This window comes from Glandiceps talaboti, chromosome 18 (genome assembly GCF_964340395.1).
Source record: "Glandiceps talaboti chromosome 18, keGlaTala1.1, whole genome shotgun sequence".
NCBI lineage: Eukaryota > Metazoa > Hemichordata > Enteropneusta > Spengelidae > Glandiceps > Glandiceps talaboti.
In genome coordinates this window covers 8,488,129-8,510,902 of record NC_135566.1, presented here as the reverse complement: position 1 = coordinate 8,510,902, position 22,774 = coordinate 8,488,129, and the positions used below count along the sequence as shown (strand labels likewise).

At 35.9% G+C, this 22,774-nt stretch overlaps 4 protein-coding genes across 4 annotated transcripts; 2 read left to right on the top strand and 2 right to left on the bottom strand.

Moving 5' to 3' along the window:
* The first annotated feature begins 48 nt into the window (after positions 1-48).
* On the top strand, positions 49-981 carry LOC144449347 (sulfotransferase 2A8-like). The gene has a single exon (XM_078139874.1). It carries the CDS (start codon positions 49-51, stop codon positions 979-981), a length of 933 nt encoding a protein of 310 aa, XP_077996000.1.
* Positions 982-2,523: 1,542 nt separating this feature from the next.
* On the top strand, positions 2,524-2,934 carry LOC144449135 (histone H3). The gene has a single exon (XM_078139597.1). It carries the CDS (start codon positions 2,524-2,526, stop codon positions 2,932-2,934), a length of 411 nt encoding a protein of 136 aa, XP_077995723.1.
* A 992-nt stretch (positions 2,935-3,926) lies between these two features.
* LOC144448794 (telomerase-binding protein EST1A-like) lies at positions 3,927-20,429 on the bottom strand. The gene is made up of 19 exons (XM_078139088.1): positions 18,698-20,429; positions 18,104-18,299; positions 17,378-17,494; positions 16,632-16,747; positions 15,948-16,026; positions 15,205-15,315; positions 14,450-14,650; positions 13,766-13,827; positions 13,255-13,400; positions 12,891-12,995; positions 12,153-12,300; positions 11,582-11,679; positions 10,819-10,922; positions 9,888-10,070; positions 9,380-9,529; positions 8,981-9,134; positions 8,050-8,264; positions 7,261-7,342; positions 3,927-6,716 (listed from the first exon to the last, which is right to left on the bottom strand). The coding sequence occupies exons 1-19, from the start codon at positions 20,293-20,295 to the stop codon at positions 6,580-6,582; spliced, it is 4,002 nt and encodes a 1,333-aa protein (XP_077995214.1). The 5' UTR covers positions 20,296-20,429; the 3' UTR covers positions 3,927-6,579.
* On the bottom strand, positions 20,315-22,293 carry LOC144449346 (uncharacterized). Its single transcript, XM_078139873.1, has 3 exons — positions 22,197-22,293; positions 20,454-20,918; positions 20,315-20,358 (listed from the first exon to the last, which is right to left on the bottom strand). The coding sequence occupies exons 1-3, from the start codon at positions 22,291-22,293 to the stop codon at positions 20,315-20,317; spliced, it is 606 nt and encodes a 201-aa protein (XP_077995999.1).
* Between the last annotated feature and the right edge of the window lie 481 nt (positions 22,294-22,774).

Below are 22,774 nucleotides of genomic sequence, written 5' to 3'. Positions count from 1 at the left end.
GACCTATATGTACCCACACAAGTTTGACCCACCAAATAGAAAAAAACCATGGCAACACATTACTCTGAGGGGCAACAAAACATTGCCGAATCCACACTGTATAAATTCCAATATCAAGGTGTGTATCTTCCATTCTACACTGACGAGCACAAACTCAAGTCTGGTGTACTTGCCAAATTTCCATGGCATGAGTCTGATGTGGCTGTTGTCGGCTACCTGAAATCGGGTACAACGTGGCTACTAAATGCCTTACAACATATCCAGACCTTTAACATGATGAGTTATGGTGACAGTACAGAAGCAATTTATCTTGACTGGATGATAGCTGATCCAGCCACTTTACCTGGTGCATATAGGAAATCAGCAACTAAACTCCAAGCCGGGGAATTTAACTACAAATCACCTAGATTGATCCGGTCTCATTTGCCACTACATTTGTTTCCATGGGAACAGACCAGCAAGCAGAATGTAAAGCTCATCTACCTTACCAGAAATCCAAAAGACGTCTGTGTATCGTCATACCATTACTTTAAGAAAATGTACCATGGAAAGGGATCAGTTGATTGGAAAGGAACACTTAATGAATTTATGAACGGACGGACGATCTACGGGCCATGGCTGCAACATGTCATTGGATGGAAGAAAGTTGGTATTGAAGACAACGTCTTGCATTTATCGTATGAAGACATGCAAGAATGTTTCAGAGATGCGGTTCGTAAGTTAGGAACATTCCTGCAAGTCAATTTGTCTGATGAAGAGATTGATAAGATTGAGAAGTTTTGCGCTGTAGATGAAATGAGAAAGTCTATCCACAAGAATCTTATATTAGATGATACTGTTTTCAAAGGGGAAGCACACGAATTTATAAGGAAGGGAATTGTTGGTGATTGGAAGAATCATTTCCTAGTTGCTCAGAATGAAGTATTCGACAAAGAAATAGTTGCAAAACTTGAAGAAGAAGGTATATTCATGAAATATTAAATTCTTTGACTTAACGTTGTATTATGCAGTGGTCTAATGGTTTTATTCTCGAGTGACTATGGCGTGTGCAGTAATATCAAAATATATCATCATGAATATCCAATTAGCTCGCTTGGACACGGAGGAGTGGGGCACACAGGGGCATGTATTATTGCTTAGATTGCCGTTTTCTTAGGAAAATATCGTACGAATCTTGCTCCTACAAATGTATCAATCTCTATACTACGTAGATATATCTTTCCTCCTTACATTCATATTCATATTATTCATATGAATATGAATAATATGAATATATAGTCAAAAGGTTGTTATCAATAATGATATTGATACTGTCTACTTTATAAGCTTATGTCGGATTAAGTTAGTAAATTTAAATCTTCAAATTATCAAAATCTACAACTATTTATAAGGGAATCTTGGGGAAATTCATTATGGAGTGACATATTTAATTTGTTTGTTTTGTTATTGAATTATGTATATAGTTTTGAGCAAAATAAAATATACTATTACCAGTGCTGTTTTTTCATTTTCCCATAGATCTTGGGAATTTTTCAATTATATATATGTTTTCTTCAATTATATATATATTTTTAAATTATATATATATTTTATATATATATATACATATATATATATATATATATATATATATATATATATATATATATATATATATATATATATATATATATGGGTTTATTTACCCAAACGTATAACTGATTACAAAATAATGGTAACAAAAGAGAGAAGGGTAAATGGGGAGTCAAGGAACATCTTACAGCTAGTCTAGACTGACCTCCGACGACATATCGACATTTTACACTGCGAATGAAAACAAAGAAGAGGGTTTTAGCCATCAAGGGGACTGAAACCAGAACTGGGAGAATATATATATATATATATATATATATATATATATATATATATATATATATATATATATATATATATATATATATTTAGCCCATACACGTATATATACACGTATATATATATATATATATATATATATATATATATATATATATATATATATATATATATATATATATATATATATATATATATATTTACAGTCTATACCGTACCTCTGTAAGTTTAATCACCTGTGGTACTGCTCTACTAAATTATAAATATTGTTTCAAAGATGATGACCCCTTACTGGACTGGAATCCAACAATGTTGTCGTTATATTAGTTACATTATAGCGTTATCTTAGCATTACTGAAAACGACGGATATTGTTTTAAATAAATCATGCACCCATTTTTAACGTTGTTTATCTGCCACTAAAAACTAACGTGTATGGGCTAGAATATAGTACACTATCCTGACTGTAAATGAGGATCGTATGTTCCTCATTAGTATTCAATATCGACCAATCAGGTTGTGCTTTTTTGTATCCAATCACTAGACAGCCGTAAGGTGATTGTCCAATAAAACAAGAGTTATTATGGCCAATCACAACGTGAAATGGGTGTATAAAATCGACGCGCAAATTTTTGAACGTCATTGTTGATAATACATTTCGACAGACGAAAATATGGCACGTACCAAGCAAACCGCACGTAAATCTACTGGTGGCAAGGCCCCACGTAAGCAACTGGCAACGAAGGCTGCCCGTAAGAGCGCCCCAGCCACAGGAGGAGTGAAGAAGCCACATCGTTACAGGCCAGGAACCGTCGCTCTCCGTGAGATCCGTCGTTACCAGAAGAGCACTGAGCTTCTCATCCGTAAACTTCCATTCCAGCGTCTGGTCCGTGAAATCGCCCAGGACTTCAAGACCGATCTCCGCTTCCAGAGCTCCGCCGTCATGGCCCTCCAAGAAGCCAGCGAAGCTTACCTCGTCGGTCTCTTCGAAGACACCAACTTGTGCGCTATCCACGCCAAGCGTGTCACCATCATGCCCAAGGATATCCAACTTGCCCGCCGTATCCGTGGCGAGCGTGCTTAATTCGTGTGCCTAGCATACACAAACCAAACGGCCCTTTTCAGGGCCACCACATCCTCCAAAAAGGGAACTACCGAACCAAATTTTCTGACCATATTATGAATAAAGTGACCATTTTGAGAAGTGTTCTACTTACAATCATATACCCTAGTTGGTGTAGGGTCTATGTTACAATCATGACATTTAGCATTTGGAAAACATACTCATATGGGGTGAGGCTTCCATACCAATTTTGAAGTACATGATTGTATACACGTATAGTTGCCGCCGTTTCGTTATGCAAATTCAGTAGTTTGCATTTGTTCAGATTTGAAATTTGGCGCCAACGACACTAGGACCTTGTCTCGCGCTCATCGTTATTACAATAGTCATGATAGTAATCAATATTGTAATACTGGAAGTAATGTGGCTTATAGTTATACTACGTGCTGATTTTATGTTTACAACTTCGCCAAGGTAATAAGATCAAACAAAATGCACACACAGTATTCAATTAACTCGCGTGTTCGATGTTTATTTCGAAAATAACACTGGAATCATAACGTTTGGTGAATATTATTCTTACGTGTACACAGGGTAGGTTGAAAATAACAGGGGTGACCAGTACAAGTGCACGCATTATTAGAGTTGCAGACTGTCTCACGACACCTGTCAGTTGTAGCTTGGAGCATTAATTAGACTGACTGATAATTACTTATGGTTGTAGGTAATGTCCCCCCCAACTATTCCAGGTTGTGCGTGTGATAAGCCTTTCGGAATTCGTATTATAGTTATACTTATCTGTGCTCCAGGGTACAAATAAAATATACTCATCACATTGAGTTTGACACAATTATAATAATATGTTAGCTTATATATATAGCACTTTCCCACTTTGTGCTCAAAGACAATGCACTTTCCAATTTTTACCCTTGGCTTGGACCTATAGTGGCACAATGCCCCTTTATATACATGTATACTTCCTCAACACTGCGGAGCATACAATCAATTGCAGCCTTTATAAGCACATAGAATTAAAGCATTCACGTTGCAACCTCTATCCTACCAAGTCCCCAATTGTACAGCTGGGTTGACAGGCAGTCATGGTTCAAATCTCGCCTAAGGACTTTTTAGCCAATCAGAAACAAACAGCAGCGATGGGGCTCGAACCTGCAACCTGTAGATTCCAAGCCGGCCACTCTAACCATTTGCACACCATGACTCCACATGGTGGGTGTCAAAGGTGTCAATCAAAGATATACATATACTTGCATACATTTCCAAAATAATATTGGTGATATTCTAGAGGGCTATTAATGATTTCAACTTGGAGTCAGCTGTATGGGAAAAAAAAGGATTTGAATTTATGATTGAAACACATCTTTACAAGGAATCAATAAAATTAATAGTGTTTAAGAATATTGTTTAATTCAAAACTTGGATAAAAATTGAATAAATGCTAAAATCAAAATACCGTAAAGCATGAAAAAGTTATGAAAGTTAGGGTCAAGGTGTTTGGTACAGGCTGGATGCCTTTGTGACTTTTTTGTTTAACATGTACAAAAGTTGTACTTACTTACCTAGCAATTTGAGTTTTTCAACAATAGTTTGAAGCATAGATGTTGGACAATCTCTCACTAATGTATATGATTGAACAGCATGAAACAGTTTCCTTTGTCACAATTATCACCCATGTATATGTACAGTCTATGAAGTGACATTACAGTATATACTTTGGTAGGCTGGGACTGAAAATTAGCATAGCAGCCATATTTTTGCTTTTTTGATGTTAGATTTTTGTGTTCAAATTAATATTAAGTCACTCACACAGTGTTTAATTGATTTGCCAACGGAATTTAATAAAAATTCATTAAAATAATTACTGCATAATAATAAAAACAGAACAAGACACTGAATGAAGGTGGTATTGTCTGGTAATAACATGAAAACATACAAGAATCAATGACAGAAAGTTATTGTCACTTGTGATGCAATGCAGAATTTGTTTATGACTGAGAACAAACTTCACATCAATATCCAATTAAGAAATGAATGAATGAAATGCAGTACAAATGTACACTGTAAAACCCTTCTTTTTTTTCATTATCACAAAATAACTTGTGTCAGTAATTGTTTTGCACACAAAAACATTTTTTTACTGTTAAGATTAAACCTCATAGTTTATAACCTATTTATTTAAGAAAAAATCATTATGGTCTTCCTCAAGTCAAATATGACGTGTGACACAGAACTACGTGTAGGTTGAATCATGGAAGTACTACCCATGTGGCACTTCCATGGTTCAATCTATCTTTAATCCACTAGTATTTCACTGCATTGCTGATCACATCAGCGTATACAGGTATACTCAGAATCTGCAAGGCTTGTAGAATTGAGCGACAACTCCTCGCTGGTATCAGTGTGGGGGACATACAGACCTTTTGGGATCTCTCTGCTGCTGTCAGCATCACAGTATGAGGCATGTATGCCATGTTGAGTGATGTCAACGGAAGGTATGGGTTGGGGTGACTGCAACATGTAGTGTACACTGTTACTATTAAACTAATTATAGCAAACAACTACTTGCACATCATTACTCCTTATTGGGCTTTTCATAAAATTTGACAAGACAAGAGAGAATGCTGTGTGCATCATTACAAGTTGCATTATTAAATGTCATGAGCAGTGTGCTTCAATACACCTTAATTGTTTTTTTAAAATTCCTTCTGAAGCTAGAACAATAAACTGAATATTACTGTCCGTGGATTTAAAAGAGACTACCCTAGTTTCACTAATAAACACCAAATGAGCAAATATTTCTCCTGAGTACTGTTTTGGCTTATTCAAATTGAAGGAACTGTAACATGAATATTAATAACTTGGTACGATAGTTGTCATAAATTTATCATTCGTAAATGAACAGAAGATTTCAAGATGAACAGTTCTAACACTTGGACTTAATAATTCAATGTATTCTTAAAAGCCCTTCACTCAGAAGATTATAAAGATTTAGATTGGGTGAGCCAAATTCATTATAATTATGAAAACCTAAAAATAAATGACATTCTGTCTCAATAACTACAAATATTGAACAAAAAAATGTGTGGATGCAAAACAAACTGCTAGAAGTGACTACAACAAACAGTAAAGTCTACAGAAATGAACTTCTGGTACAATATAAATCAACCAATACTATAAACCTAATATGTGATTGCCAGCTTATTAATAAGCTATGGATTTATCAAGGAAAACCCTAAGGAAAATCTGGCAATTACTTGGCCGAATAGTTCCTCATCAGGCTAGCTGAATCGTCTTCTGCCTTTGCTGTCATTCAAATGAAACAAGCTCTTCATTGAGTTATTAATTTCATTATGCAAATAAACCATCAGGATTTATGCAAATATAACATCCAGAATAAACTGGCATATGCAAATAAACCATCCAGAATAAACTGATTTATGCAAATAAACCATCCAGAATAAACTGGTTTATGCAAAGAAACCATCAAGAACAAAATGTCACTCCCTGTTGAATTTGAATCTTCAACTGCCTCTTTTTTGGTGCAGAACAGTGCAGTAATCGAGACAAAACCACGGCATGAAACCCACAGGCAAAGTCATGATTAGCACTGTACTCTGGAACTACCATTGTATTCACTTTGTTCTGTCTTCAACGATTCACTAACTTGGCCCATACAAGGAAGTCAGGTATACCTCTAGCTGGTACATTGCGAATGTGTGCTTTGACTCGCAAGTTGCGGTCATCAGTTAGAAGTACGACATCTCGGAACAGTTTGATTGGATCATCTGTAAATCAGACAAAATTTTGTCGTATTATAATGTAGAATCTACCACTGATTATAACTGATAATAACAGCAGTTATATATTTACTAGCAAATAATTACAATAATACAAACAATCAACTTCACATCCAACTGCCGCAAATTTCGACACATCCTTTCCCCTAACCAAGTTTCAATTAGGCGAGTGTTTCGAACATCTCACACAAGGTTTTTTTGTTACGAATTACATAAAACAAAAGACAAACATTGATAGCACACAAGCATACAAAATGATGTGTTCTATTTCACTGTGAATACAAACCAACATCACTGTCAGATGAAACATGGAAGAATCAAACACAAAACTGTTTATCTGTGTTCACAGCGAGATAAAATGTAACATTTGAAAGTGCATGCATGCTATCAGTGTCTGCATTTTATTGTGTAATTTTACACACACAAAAACATTGTGAGATATAAACAGCATCATGGCACCTAATTGAAACTTTATAGTCTTTCTTGTTTGGTAGTAACTAAATAATTCATTACCGATAAATCCATTACATACCTTTGTTTTGTGGCATAAAGGACCTTGCCTTGTCATCACAGTAAAACAAGCAGCATGACAGGATGACATCATCGTTATTACCCTGTAAATAAAGTGGGTTATATAAAGGATTATTACCCTGTAAATGAAGTGGGTATATAAAGGATTATTACCCTGTAAATGAAGTGGGTATATAAAGGATTATTACCCTGTAAATGAAGTGGGTATATACAGGATTATTACCCTGTAAATAAAGTGGATATATATGCTGATAATTCTTCATATTATGTAAGTGTAACAATAATACATTTCTTCTTTATTTTACAGATTACAGCAAACTCTATCACCTGTTTCCAAATTTCCATGGAAATAACTATATTTTAAGTCAATTTAAGAGGAAGGATACATTTTGAATTCACATTGTGTAACAAAAATGCATAGGTTTCATTCACTGTCACTAATCAGTTTGAAGCTGGCATAGATAGATCAGCACTTAGGCAGAAGTGACATATAGGTCTTGCTAGGCAACTTCCATTGAATGTGTTGTCTACTGTTTTTATTGTTATTGTAACTGTATAACAATACAAGCAGTCAACAATACGTTTAACAGTCATACCAACACCGGCAAGTCACGTCAAAGTTTGGATCAGTGCGAGCTTCATACTAATAAGTGAAAGTGTGAATTAAACTAACACATTTGATCTTGTTTAAGATCCAAGTTTTCATAAAAAACATAGTAAATTCTCAAGATATTCTTCCCTTTTAAGAGCTGGCTGTTTCTAATATATGTTTGTCTTTATGTACACTTACAACTTGGCCTTCAGGATCTTCTCTTCTGTACTGTATGGTATCTAATTCTGTTCCTCTACTTGTAACAGCCCGTATTCTATTATTGTACATATCAAACTCTCCTTCCAAGTAATTGATGGCAGCCTTAGCTCCTTGCTGTACTCTGCCAGAATGTGCAGCTCTCATAACATCATCCTCTCTACTACCTTTGGCTAATCCATCAAGTTCATTAATTACTGCAAGAGAAGCAATACCATTACATACATAAGTACCAAAGCAAAAAAAAAATGTTCCAACAAAAAATATTGAATTTATACGAATTTAAGCGATCTTATAAACAATTTCTTCTAGAAGAGTAAATTAAACCACTGTACAATTTATTGTTACCGTATGTTCTTCATAAGTACTATGAACTCCGAGGTACTATGCATTTCCTTTTGCTATATCACTTTGCTGTCAAACATTGTATATAACTATGGTAGGGGACAGGCTTGAATAGCTGTAAGCTAAATCCCAATTCCCCTATTTACCCACGAAATAGTATTTTTGTATGTGTAGCTGTAATGTTCATTTGTGCTTTTGGGTAAATAAACACAATACTGAGGCAATACTGCAATACTATATACTATACTATATATAAGTTCTACATTACAACAACACATGTCTATATCATTGTTTCTGCAATGCTTCCAATGTTCAAAATTGCCATTATTTCTCGAGATTTTTCATAAATTATACTACAGAGGTATTATTACGTTATTCAGCAACATTTTTCTTCAATCAGTTTGAAAATACAGGTGACCTAAGGGTTTTGTCACCTCTCATATTCTGACTTGTAGCGCTAAGGCCCCTTAGGTCACTTGTATTTTGATTGGCTGAAGGAATATATAAATGTACTGTACTTTCAAACAAAGAAATTGTTGATAACCTATTTTGAATGAACATAACTCACCAACTAAAGGCACAATTAAGATGTATCTTCCAGAGTCGACCACAGTTTGAATTCCTTTCAAATTGTCGATAAAGGCATTGGTATCTGGTACCAGGTGGAATGGTCTTATCTCTAAAGCTACTGGTTTAGCTCCTCTATGACTTTCAACTACTGCCTGTAATGTAGAAAGAGTTCAGGGATTTATATGCGTTAAATAGAAATAATGTGATGTCTGTCACATAGTCACAGAGCAAGATAAGACCAGTAAATCAAGCATTACGGTATACTTTTGTTGCAACTCAGTATACTCTAGGTATCCATCCTTTCCCCATCAAAATTATGTTATACAAGTAATGTGTAGGAAACTATCTCCCAATTTATGTCACCAGAGTTCCAAAATCTTAGCAAATGCCCTGTTACCTCTATATGTTCTTTTCGTCTCTGTTCCTCCTTCACACGCTTCTTTAGGGCATTTTTCTGAGCTTTCAATCTCCTAATATCTTTGGCGTTTACATCATCTTCAAGCTCTGCTTCATCAGCACTGCTCTCTATAATCACATCATCTTCTTCCTGTTTTGGAAGAGCGTAACAATTTCCTGTATCTTAACATGGAACACATTGTGAATATAAGACAAAAAAAATTATACTACTCCCAAAAACACAGTGATAGAATCATGTCATAGTTAAAGGGTGATACAGCCATTTAAAAGACATAACCCAGGAATTTTTGTTAACTTTGGGGTCATTTCATTGTTTTACATTGCATGTATTACGCATGGTTGCCAGGAAACACAAAGTTGAAACTTGTTCCTCATTCATTTCCTTGCCATGGACATGTATTAGGAGTTACCAGGCAGGAATACCTTTTGGAAATTTTACAACTTCCCTTAGTTTGTGTATATGGTATAATGATATGTGAACAACCTACCTGTGACAAGCTGCTACTGATGTCTTTCTCGCTATCAACTTTCTCACTCTGAGCTCTAGTTGGTCCAAGTGATACATAGCACTCTTTTTCGACACTGTACGTCAACAGTGGATTCTCTAGTCCACACAAGAGCTCACTAAAGAGCAGTAAATACGCAACACGGCAAGTATCTTCAACCAGAATCTGAAGGTAACGTGAGTTGAATCATTAATCTGACCACCAAGTCAGACTTTCCCTACAGTGTCCATTCAAAATCTTACAATATTCAATAACTTTTTATTGTCTTGTTTCCTTTGGGAACACACTAACACAAAACTACCAAAAGAATTCAATAAACTAGGGTCTCAATAATTAGTTGCCAAAATACTGTAGTTTCAAGCCAGATCTTGAGGTTCTGTTTGTATTATATTAGTTTCATTTAGCCCAGAATCCAGAATCCAGTCTTGTGAGGATTTTTGGCTTTCACCTTTCCCCTACTATGATTGGCATTTCACTAGCAGATATTTAGTCAAACCTAAAATTAAACTACAATTTCCCACAGCAACATTCAACCCCAAATGAATATGGTAATTATTATGTTTATGTCATATACAATGTAGCTAAACCCTCTGGTTTGAATCATGTGGCGACACTAATGACATCATCTCACGGTGGGAAAACAAGAATTTGTGACTTCATTCCGACTACACATGCATTAAAGTAAATGGCCACTAGTGAAATGCCAAGCATGGAAAGGGAAAGGTGAGAGCCAAAAATTTTCACACGGCTGGATTTTAGACTAAGTTTCAGGTGGAGAATTACATTATAAATTATACTTCTAAACAGTAACTGAAATATGTTTTATTAGTAGTAAACATGATGTCGGATGTCTGTGGCATGCATAGAAAAGAACACTGAGAACGCCCTGAGAAAGCTAAGAAATATTTCATACCTTATCACTTTGTTTATCAACGTACTGCGGTGTCATAGGTAATGTGGTCAGTGCTGAAAATCCTGCCATCATTAAATCTTCATTCAGTACTATCATTTCATAACCTACATATATATAGAAGAATAAGATGTATTAAAGGGGAATGATACCTTGTGAATTCACTATGTTTGACAAAAATTATGATGTTAAATGAAACAAAATGCACTGGCTTCTCTCCCTTTCATGTATCAGTACGGCGTTGGCATTGAGGTGAACTTAAGCAAAAACTATGTACAGGCCTTGGTAGGGAAATTCCATTAAACATATTATTGGCTGTATACAGTTACAAAACAGCAGAAACTGTCAACAACACATTTAACATACACTAAGTTGCCAGGGCCTATATGTCACTTCTGCCATATCCTGGCATTAGCTACATTTTATCTTGATACCAGATATTATGGAAAACTGCCTAATATCCATCCATACATCAATGGCATATGTACCATCCTTATGTCATTTATTTCCACACTGACATTTGACTTACTTCTGCTGAACATTCGCTTGTCAGGCAATAGGAATTTTCAATACTCAATGTCAAATTATTTCATAACAATCATATACATGTTGCTTCATTTCCAGGCATTTCAAGAATTCAAGTACATTGTACACTCCAGGAATGGTTTGAAATTCTAGACCTTTCCAGGGATTTTTCAAGACTGTACTGTATGTGACCTTTTGTTCAAAGTATAAGGACAATAAGAAAGAAGTCTTTGTACCCTACCTTCTTTTGGTTCCGAGATGATTGCCACTTTTGATTTGTCTAGTACCTTGAGTAGATTAAACAGCTCCGCTAAACACGACCAGAGATCCACTGATATACTGAAGAGGAAATAGTAAACTTGTTTTGACCCAAAATCTCCAACAAAATGCGTAAAGTGTCTACAACTTCAACAACCTACCAGGTTTTAAAAACAAACTGAGCATCACTAGCTTTCTTTGATAGCTATGTTTTCCTTATGCCAAATGCCTACATAAGGTGTCAAATGTCATGTCACGTTTTGTGACACCCACCTATGGAATAGACAGTGGAGGGGGAAACTGCTATATTTGATCCATATTAAAGATGTCACAATAACTGCTATAAAATTTCACACAAATTCAGACTGGCATTGGTTGAACAAGAATGTAACTGAAGTAGACGAAAAAATGTTCAGTATATTACTTATTGCGGATTTGACATCTCAAGATCTCACAGTATGAATTACTATAATAAAGGAGTGTGAGGTATATCTCTGATCAGGGGCATGGGTATGAACTACTATTCATTACACTGGGGTGTGTTTGAAATATACCTGTGTTCTGGGGCACAGCAGTCAGGAGGTGGGTTCCACAGCATTTGATTACATCCCATCCAGTCACCCCAAACTTTCACACTTGGCAGATACTCATGGAGATCTTCCCCAAGTAGACCAGACTTGTTGTCAATATTATTATCATTTTCTGTGATGGACAAAGAGATTGTTGTCAATGTTATTATTATTAACTGAATTAGGGAAACGAGAAATCGAGATTTCAGACCTGACTTTTTGTTTTCATACTGTGGATGGTTATGCCATATTCAAAAGACTGCTAGAAGCAAGGATACACGGCAAAGGAAATGTATTTGGTGTGCAACGGCTGCTTCCAGTTTTCAAGTATTACATTACATGTAGATATGAGACAAACTATATGGTCATACATACTGGGACACATCACATCTTTGCAGTTGCCCTTACAACGATTTATATGCATTTTCTTAGTACATGACAGTAAGTGAAATTCTCTGGTTTCCACACAACATTATTGCCTACATGTAAATTTTACTGGATTTTAATTCTCTGCAGGCTGCATCGCATCAGTGCAGTAAGGTCATATCTGCCTATACAATTTCATAGCAGATACGACCTTACTGCACTGATGTGACGACTGGTTCATGAAATCTCTCAGACAAGACTGTGATGTTATGTGATGCATGTATATATTCATTATAAGGCATGTCTGTGAAGTGACAGATGTAAATACTTGCTATAAATCACAAGACCCTATCTTACCTTTCAATAGTTGAACACATCTTGACACTATAACACTAAACATGTCAAGTCCCAACTGTATGGCTTGTTCTTGGATGAAGGACCTTATGCTATCAGACACTGGATCTAACAAGACAGATATTTAAAATTCATTTAGTTATTAGTGGGCCGATGTACTCACGAGGTGCACAGATCAATATGCAAATCCTAATAATCCATTCACATTTGGGACAAGACAATATAACTTCCGCTCCACTTAATAACATGCATTTCTATAGACACACATGTGATAATACACTGACCTTCTTGTTCTACTTTGTCCCTCTAGTATGAGGTAAAAATGACATTGAGAGGTACAACGAATTTGCTGATTTTTAAGGCTTACCTTTGAGTGCAGTGTTTTGTATAGCAAACACATTGATCGCCATCAGTTGTAGTAATCTAGTATTGCCCAATGGTGAGGGAGAGTGGTCCAGTAATGCTTGGAACTCTTGCAGCATAAGGTGAGCTACCTCTGGAAATTTCTCCATGCTGTTAAATATTGAAAAAGAAGCACATAACAATGATAACATTGTACATCATATCTCACAAAAGCCAAGTTGAACACATTGGAACATATAGACATAGAATTACAACTTGTATCGTTCATAGTCAGTGTTAAATTGTCCTTACTTGCACAAGGGAATATGCATTTTATAAGGTTACAAATGCTGCTATAAACTATTTTGTATCTTTTGGTGTGTGCTATCTTTCAGAATTTCCAACATACATTAAGTTAGCTGTTAAATCAGCATTTAGCTTTGAAATCTACAGGAATGTCAACAAGTGTACATACACAAACATGACTTTATAGTCAAAGACAGCAGTCTTGGTTTAAATTTGACAATTGTACTCACCCAATTTTTGTGAACAGTTTACCATGTACATGGAGGAAATTAAGTACAAATCTTTTGTTGAGCTGCAAAGGACAAAGATTATAACACTGTAAGCTTTATTACAATTTTAGAAAAGTAACTCATGTACTTTTTCCGTCTTTAATTTCATGATTTGTAATATAAACAACATGATTGGTTTCTTTCAACAAACTCTTATCCTTGATGAGAAGTCTTTTTACCAGTATAATTATCTTCTTTTTTTTCTACGATGGTTTTAATATTTCTTTTGGAAAGAACAAGTAAATCCTTAAATATTGCATACTTAATTGTGTTTCTCATCATACCACCTTAAAAATGATAGTTCAGTTGGTTAAAAAAAGTAAAATAAAAGTATGTCTATGTGTACATGTTGGTGAAATTTGCATTTCATAATCAAATTTTGAACCATATATTTTCGTAAAGTTCCCAAATTTCATTAATGAATGATAATGATCACTCATATACATGCTTGTGGGGTTGCCATTCTGCAATCAGTCACATTTTCTTTCGAATTCTGGCAGTCAATCTTTTTTCTATCTTGCCAGACTGAAGAAATGTCGGATCGATGGGTCATGAGCAACATACAATTAAGTATGACCACCCCATGCACATATTACATTCACATGATGCAAAGGATGATGGGGGTGGGGTGGGGTTAGCACTCACTTCAACAGGTGATAGTTTACTCAAATCACAGTGACCACTGACTTCATCCTCTACATTAGCCTCACTGGACATAATGCTGCCATCATGTGACACCCACATCTCAATACGAAATGGTACATCCTCATTAATATTCTTCTTCTGTCTCCTGCTTTGTCTCCTCTCCATCTCTGCTTCTTTTTGTTTCTTCTCTGTGTGTTCAGCCTACAAGATGTTAGTTTTCATACCAAATGTTACAATTTTGATATACTATGTTATAATATTGATACAAAGTGCCACAGTTTTTGAATATTTACATCTATTAATCTATTCATAATAAATTGTTTTGTAAATATTAGTTTCAATGCAAAACTTTACTGTGTTGATGCATGTATCACAATTTTGACACAATTTTTGATACAATGTATTACAGTTGTGATACAATGTGTTACAGTTTTGATACAATGTATTATTAGTTTTGATACAATGTGTTACAGATTTGATACAATGTATTAGTTTTGATACAATGTGTTACAGATTTGATACAATGTATTACAGTTTTGACACAATGTGTTACAGATTTGACACAATGTTACAGATTTGATACAATGTATTACAGTTTTGATAGAATGTCTTACAGATTTGACACAATGTGTTACAGATTTGATACAATGTATTACAGTTGTGATACAATGTGTTACAGATTTGATACAATGTATTACAAATTTGATACAATACCAAAACTTGCACTTTCAAAAAATTAAAAGCATGATACTTACTTTCCGCCTAGCTTCTTCAAATAAGGTGGTCAGACTTTCCCTTGCTGAGGCAGATGGCACACGTGATGCTAAACTCCTCATGTAGTAATACACAGCATCTAATTTCCTCCTCTGTCAAATAATAATCACATACATGGCATTTCTTGGATTTGTAGATACTTTATCAAATGAAAGATTAATTTTTTTCTTTAAATATCTTCTCTTTCATTTCATTGTCTTACACAATCCTATTTTGCATAGATAGCAAGGGTTGCTAACTCATGATACATCATAAATTATTCTTCCTCCTAATATACCCAGTAATGCTTCAACACAATTTGTACAACCATATTGACACTTCCGTAGAAGGTCACAATATAGACACTACAGACTTCACCATAATCTTAATCATTAAAGAAGATGACAAATTTTATTATAATCTGAAAACATACAGATAGGAGAACCGATAAAAATGTCAAAAAGATCAAACTGATTAACCAACAAATTTTTTGTATGTACATACATTATCATATTCTGTGCATTTCTGTTTCTTTTACTGTGCTTGTTTGTATATGAGGCAAAAAATATATTTTAACTTTTTTTTTAAAGTCTTAAAATTTCTTAAAATATCAAATTTATTTCAGTCATCTTAAAGGGGGTGGGAAGTTGATGGCAAAACTAAAAGGAATCTTTTTTATATCCTACACAGAGCTAAAAATATTGCGCCTCACAGTGTGGATATCAAGATTTGAATAATAACATACCGTATAGACAGCCAGGATGGCCAATTGGTTGTATGCTTTACCATGTGAAGGAGCAATCTGTGCAGCTTTCAAATACCAACTGAAAACAGTCAAGAAAACATCCGATCAAAACAATTAATTTTTTATATGCAGCTGGTGAAAATCTCCACAACAAATTATTATTTCATGAAGTATTTCACTTTTAACGCCGAAGGTATAAAAGTGAGCTGTGCATGTAGTAAACAACCTTAGCATTAAAAACTGATAAAAATGTATAGTTACTTTAAAATGCGGAATTCTAAAGAAAAATTTCAATTGTTTTTGTGCTTTCTAAGTAAATATCAGAGTAAATGCTTTATTTCCATATATTTGCCAATTACTGTCTTTCCCAAAAATCAACCTGTAGTAGAAATATTTTGTACACACATCCTTTGACATATCTCATCTTACATTTGTGACAGTGCAATTAACAAGTCTTCAACATCCAAAGACATAGTCGTTCTCCCCCCCCCCCCCCCCCCCCATTAATGTGCAGCCTATACTATGGTCCTATAATTTTCTTGTGAGTTCATATCATCATACATATAGCAATCTCTACATATAAAGCTATGCCATTTTCTGATGACATACAGATAATATTGATACTAAACTCCACTAGTAAGTATCATTTACAAAGTGTTATTATTTTCTGAGTGAAAATCTCACCTCCGGGCCTTTCCATAGTTGTTGGTAGTCTGAGCTTGTTCTTTATATCTTGCTAAATCACCTAGATAGACCATACACTTCTGGCAATGTTGTAAGCCCAACCTAAGCTCTGTTTCCTATCAAACAAAAACAGTTTATTTCTTAGTGACTATTTCACACCTATTTTTATACAGTATTAATAAATGTACTTTACAATCTCTAAATCAGTCATCTAATGAAGAATTTGTAATTCTCATTTAGAGCACACCATCCCATCCAAACTAAACTACTGTAGGACTGACATTTCTTTGTTCATTATCAGTTTGACGATGCTCTGGGTATTACCTTACAATGATTTGGCTATTGCACCCCAAGTCCCCACCCACTCACACACACACACACACACACACACACACACACACACACACACACACACACACACACACACACACACACACACACACACACACACACACACACACACACACACACACACACACACACACACACACACACACACACACCCCAAGTACCACATCATCCCATCCAAACCAAACTACTGTAGGACTGACATTTCTTTGTTCATTATCACTAGTCAAGAGATAGTGCAACTCTACCCTGCAAACTTGCACTCTCTATATCCTTGCAAACTTGCAACATGCATCAGATTTTTACAGAGTTCAACATCAAACTCTAATTGTTGGTTGTAATTAGCAGACAACTGAACATATACTACTGAGATGGTATTTAAAATCAAAACCACTTACTCGTGGTGTTTCCTGCTTCTTTTTGTCTTGAATTGGATCAATTCCAGCCATTTCGCTCAATTTAAAGTGATAAGTTTCTTGCAGTTTGTTGATTAGACTTTCAAAGAATGATGTTCCCTGTAATAAGTACAACAAAATAACATCAAGTAGAAGTGAGCAGTATACTGTGTTCAACAAGAGTTGCATTAATTTCATGATTTTTTTTGGCCAGTGTTCTCGATGGATTAGATGAAATACATGACCCCTAACTTAGCAAATGTAAGACATCGAAAAGATCTCAATACTGACCCTACCCGTTTTCACACTCCTAACAGAGGGAGGATTTGTGATGATGTTGTCTGTCTGTGTGTGTGTGTGTGTGTGTCAGTTTGTGTTTGTCGCTGTCACTCAAGTGTTAGGCCTGTGTTGCTTTCAATGGATGCATACTTGTGATGTTGTGTCAATGTAGCTGCCTCACACATTACAACATAAAAATAAAGGGACTATTACTAGTATTAGCCCCTTCTACTTGATTAAAATAATGACAAATATTCTATTTACAAAGACAAAGTGTGAACTGATGCTATATATCAATGCCTGCATGAAGGCAATGTGTGTGAATATGCGTTCTATGGACATACACACACAAAGCCTGGGAGAAACACAACCCATCTCCCACACACATTTTCTATGCATATTTCAACATATGTAAAACTAATTACATTAGAAAGATGTTTCAGATTTTACCTGATCAATGAGTTTCAAAAGCCTTTCTTTGATTGCGAAGTCTTCACTCTCACTCTCTGGTGCATTAACTTGTTTTCTGAAGCACTCTATAACTTGATAGTAAGCATTCTTCCACAAAAACATTTCTATATTCCGTTTGTTGGCAGTGTTTACATCAAGTAGAATTATTCCTTCATACACTTGTTCTAATTCCATCCTGTTCAAAACATAGAATAATAAATATATATGTAAAGTGATATATATATATATACAAGAACTCAAGGTTTACACAGTTATCATTACCTCCGATTTTGAAATAATGTGCCTGAAATGTTAAAAGGTGGTTTTATTAACAATTCATGTTTAAACTTTTGCATGATTTCAGGTCATCTCACTAAAATCCAGTGATAATATATCAAACTGAACAAACAGCTGACCCTACATGTACATCAAATCATTATAAGATTGGATTTCAGGTGATCTGGTGATAGCAAACTCAGACTGACTGTGAAAGAATAAACAGTTATTGTTCAATAGGCTCTTCTTGAATGTTTACTAAATATGTTCTCACCGCTTTATCACCTTATAGAAATGTGAGTTAACTATATAACATACCTGAGTTTGAACAGCGAGTCAATATTTTCTGTGCTTTGAAATCGCCTGGATAGTAGGTTACTCAGCTGTATTTCTAACACTTCAGAATGACTAAACAGTCTATGAGCAGAATCTTTATTCCTAGCTTTCACCATCTGCAAGGTGCTATCATCTCCCCTTCCATAATCCTGCCTCTGATCACTATAGGTTGGTGATCTTGTAGCTGCAGGTGGCGGCGGAGGATAATATGGCATTGCACTTTCCATTTGATCTGACCAGGATCTGTCATCTTTTGGCTGGGGGTATCCATATCCTGGTTCATAATATGGATACGGGTATTGCCCCTGATTCACATACGGTGTAACATCTTGATATTGTCTTTCTGGGTGACCATGCTCTGGGTATTTCTGTCCAGGATTCAGCGAGGGATAGTCCGAGTAATAGTTTCTAGGTGGGTAAGCTCCCTGAGGAGGTTGGAATTCAGATTCCCTAGGGTAGTGCCATTCAGGGTCAGGATATCTATCAAATTCGGGATCATGGAACTGTAGTGGTTGTGGATGTGTTCTACTATTGGCGATAGGCTTTTGTTCTGGTTTACTAGGATCCCACAATCTGCTGTGGTCATTACCTCTACCTCTACCTCGGTGACCTCTGCCATGCTGTTCATGATGTGGTGGTGGTACACCACGATGGTAACCATCACTAGTGGGGGAACTACTGAGATGGACATTCTGTGGCAAGTGAATGATGCCCCCTCCTTTGGCAGTAGGACTAGTAGGTTTTAGAAACTCTTCATGGTGGTCAACTCTAGGCTTTCTTGGCATTTCCCTGGCACTTGTTCTTGAATCTCCAGCATCTCTTGACCCAACAGGAGATCTTCTATTCCTTCTTCCACCTTCCTCTGCTGGAACTTTGACTTCCCTAACATGATCATTAAAAGTGACATTCAATTTTCCCCTTTTATTGTCATTGAGTGAATCTTTCTCGGAACCATGTTTCTCAACTACCCTTTCGTCCCTTCTACGCCCACCTCTTTCTTGTATTCTTTCACTTTTCTCTTCTGATCGGTTCCTTGCTTTGTGATGATCAGTTGCTTTGGGGTCTTTTACCCTTGAACTTGAAGTAGCATGTTGTTGTTTATGTTGTGCATTTCTAGATGGACTACTCCTTGAACTCTGATCCTTTTCTGGAAATGCCAGTTTCTTTGTTCCCTTCTTTTGGACAGGTTCGTCATCAAATTCCTCGTCCCAATTTTCAGTTCTTTCTATCACAAAACTTTGGCCACTGTAAACAAAATCATCTTCTCGCTTTTGACGTGTAGTCTTGGCTGCATGCCCCCTTCCTCTCCTTGCACTCGCATGTGATTCTGGTTGAGAGACAGATGGTCTAGCAACATGAAAGTCAGTTTCCAAATCATCATACTGTGGTATACACATAACATCTTCACTGCTGTTGATGCTGATGTCACTGCTTGTACTTTCAGTTCGGAATCTTTCTGGTATTTTCCTGTGATAGGGTTTCCTAGATTTTATTTCTGGGTGATCAGGTAGTCTTTCTTGATCACTCAAATCCAGCCCACTGGACAGTGTCACTACAATCTCTCCGACCTGATCTAACATAACTTCTCTCGAGTCTGTATCACTGAAAGCAATTGGTGCCTCTTTCTTTCTTGAATCCTTCCTCTGTTGGTCCTGTCTAACCTTTCTTGTTGACTCTTCATGAGTTTTCTGTATTCTTGGTGATTGATCTTTTCTATTCACAACATGTTCCTGTGTACCCTCCCCCTCCCCCTCCCCCTCCTCCTGTTCTCTTGTTTTCTGTACTCGATTCCTTACAGTGTACACAACTCTATCAGGCTTCTTACTTTTTATGTTTTGTTTCCTGTTCCTACTCTCTTCTTTGGGACTTGTGGGACTTCTTGGACTGGTTATAGTGGGACTTGTAGGACTTCTTGGACTGGTTATAGTGGGACTTGTGGGACTTCTTATAGTTACATTTTCATATACTTGGCTGTTGACATCATCTTCACTATATCTATCAGTTTTATCAACATCATCCCTTTTTGTAGCACCCTGCTCAGCCTTGACTTTGCTATCAACTGAAGTGGTAGAGTCACCCCTTCGAGTGAGTCTTGTGACACCTGGTTGATAAAAGGTCATTGCTGGTCGTCTTGGCTCCCTTCTCTTTCGTCCATCATTTCCCTTCCCATTTTTCTCATCACCAGTTTTCTGCATTTTATCTTCTAAAAATGAACAACAGCAAGGTTATAGGCATCAATTATTCCAAATTAACGATAATTTTACTGAGGAACATCCCATATCATAAGTGCCCAATACACATTGGAAGCTCACAATGATTCTCTTAATATTTAATAAATGCTTCCCACTTTCTGAAAGCATGTAAAAGTAATGACGGTCTAATAGTTTCAATAATTTGGGAAAGTGAATAGCAAAATCTCCTAGGCCAAATGATGGCATTGCAACTTCAATTTATGCAGCACTGAGACCACTATATCAATTCACTGTCATTTCATTACTTTGACTCATATAAAGTCAGTGATTGCTCTGATGAGTTCATCCCTGAGGAAAGTAGTTTGTCTCAAAACATGTTGGTGAAAACATAATTACATGAATATACACAGCAATATATTATATAGTCTTGAACCTGTAGGTATCCATACTAGCTTCTCCCATGTATGGGAGGGAGGACCAGTTCTCCTAGTATGGTGTTGAGTTCACTAATTCACATGGCTTCATTATTATATGGCTTCATTTCAACAGTTCAAAGGACAATTCAGAGTTACATATTATATGTCTCAATTTGGGCGACAAAATACTCAGTGTTTGAAAATTTACTCTGTTAAGCTTCACATCAAGTTTCAATTAAGTTTACAGGTGGACTACAATTCTTTCCAGGAAACAGAACCTGTGGATTTATTCCTACAAAGTGAAACTAACAAGAAAGGTAAAACAATGAGAGACAATGACGTCAATGTTTTGCTCAACTATATTAGTTATAAACACAATACCACCCTGGTTGAGAGAGGGTTGATTGGTAAACATATTTGAACTCATTGCTCCTTGATATGTTCACCACTACTTCTGACACAATGAACGCTGTTTGATAAGCTCAAACTTTAATATTACCATGAAAGAGAGAGGAATATTTCAATTAATGATAGCAATATGGATGGTGATATTTACAGAAATTTGCAGATTGCTTTTCAACTGAAGTGAAGTGTGTGGCTCTGACAGTTTTTGAGTATTTTTTTAAAAAAAACATCCCGATTTCACACTTGACATTGCTGACTGCTAAAGAAATACTCACACATATAAGGGAGTCTTACATTTTATAATCTATGACTAACCAAATGATGGTCGTTCACGGTAGCACACCTGGGCTAAACATCGGTTATTTCTTGGAAGTGTGTATACAAAAAAGATACATCCTTGTTCGGGAATAATTGACCGTCATAGTTACTAACAAACCCAAACGAGTTTGATTGAAATTCTAAACTCACCTTTCAAAGCGGATTTAGGTCTCTGATCGGCTAGTTTATCTGCAATTTCTCGTAGTTGCGATTCGGTTACTCGAACAATATCAACATCTGACGCCATGTTGGATTTTGAAATTGCGCAGTATGCATGGACGCTACCACTATTAGAAAGGTGGGTCAAACTCTATATAAGTTGTAAACAATTTATAGGATACGATTGCGAAGTACATGTAATTTGTTTGTATTAAACCCATATTTCATAAACAATTGTATCATTAATCAACCTAAGCTGCAAAATAATATAAAGTGACAACATTTCACTCAAAATTTTATTTAAAAGAAAGTCACAACATGCAGCACTAATGTCAGGTCACTAATGCCAGGTCAGGCTATATCACCTGGTTTTTATTTTAAGTTTTACATAACAGTCACAACAGTGCTCGCTCGTGTACAGTCAACAGCTTAATAGGCCAGCTAGTTTATTTTCGTTCGTTTTTTTAGCATCCGGCAGTTTCAACCGTACACTGTAAATGTTTTTTATACTTTAATGTTCTGCTTAACGAAGCTTTGACGCAAGCAGTGTTATTTTGTTGAGCTTTTCT

Excerpts from the sequence above, each read along its gene's own strand:
- LOC144449347 (XM_078139874.1), top strand. The coding sequence starts at position 49 with ATGGCAACACATTACTCTGAGGGGCAACAAAACATTGCCGAATCCACA.
- LOC144449135 (XM_078139597.1), top strand. The coding sequence starts at position 2,524 with ATGGCACGTACCAAGCAAACCGCACGTAAATCTACTGGTGGCAAGGCC.
- LOC144448794 (XM_078139088.1), bottom strand. The coding sequence starts at position 20,295 with ATGTTAGATCAGGTCGGAGAGATTGTAGTGACACTGTCCAGTGGGCTG. Across the intron at positions 10,071-10,818 it reads TTGATAAACAAAGTGATAAG|ATTCTGGTTGAAGATACTTG; the intron begins GTATGAAATATT and ends CGTTACCTTCAG. Across the intron at positions 6,717-7,260 it reads CTTTATGCCACAAAACAAAG|ATGATCCAATCAAACTGTTC; the intron begins GTATGTAATGGA and ends TCTGATTTACAG.
- LOC144449346 (XM_078139873.1), bottom strand. The coding sequence starts at position 22,293 with ATGGCGTCAGATGTTGATATTGTTCGAGTAACCGAATCGCAACTACGA. Across the intron at positions 20,919-22,196 it reads ACCTAAATCCGCTTTGAAAG|AAGATAAAATGCAGAAAACT; the intron begins GTGAGTTTAGAA and ends GTTCATTTTTAG. Across the intron at positions 20,359-20,453 it reads GGGGGAGGGGGAGGGGGAGG|AGGAAGGATTCAAGAAAGAA; the intron begins GTACACAGGAAC and ends CAGGACCAACAG.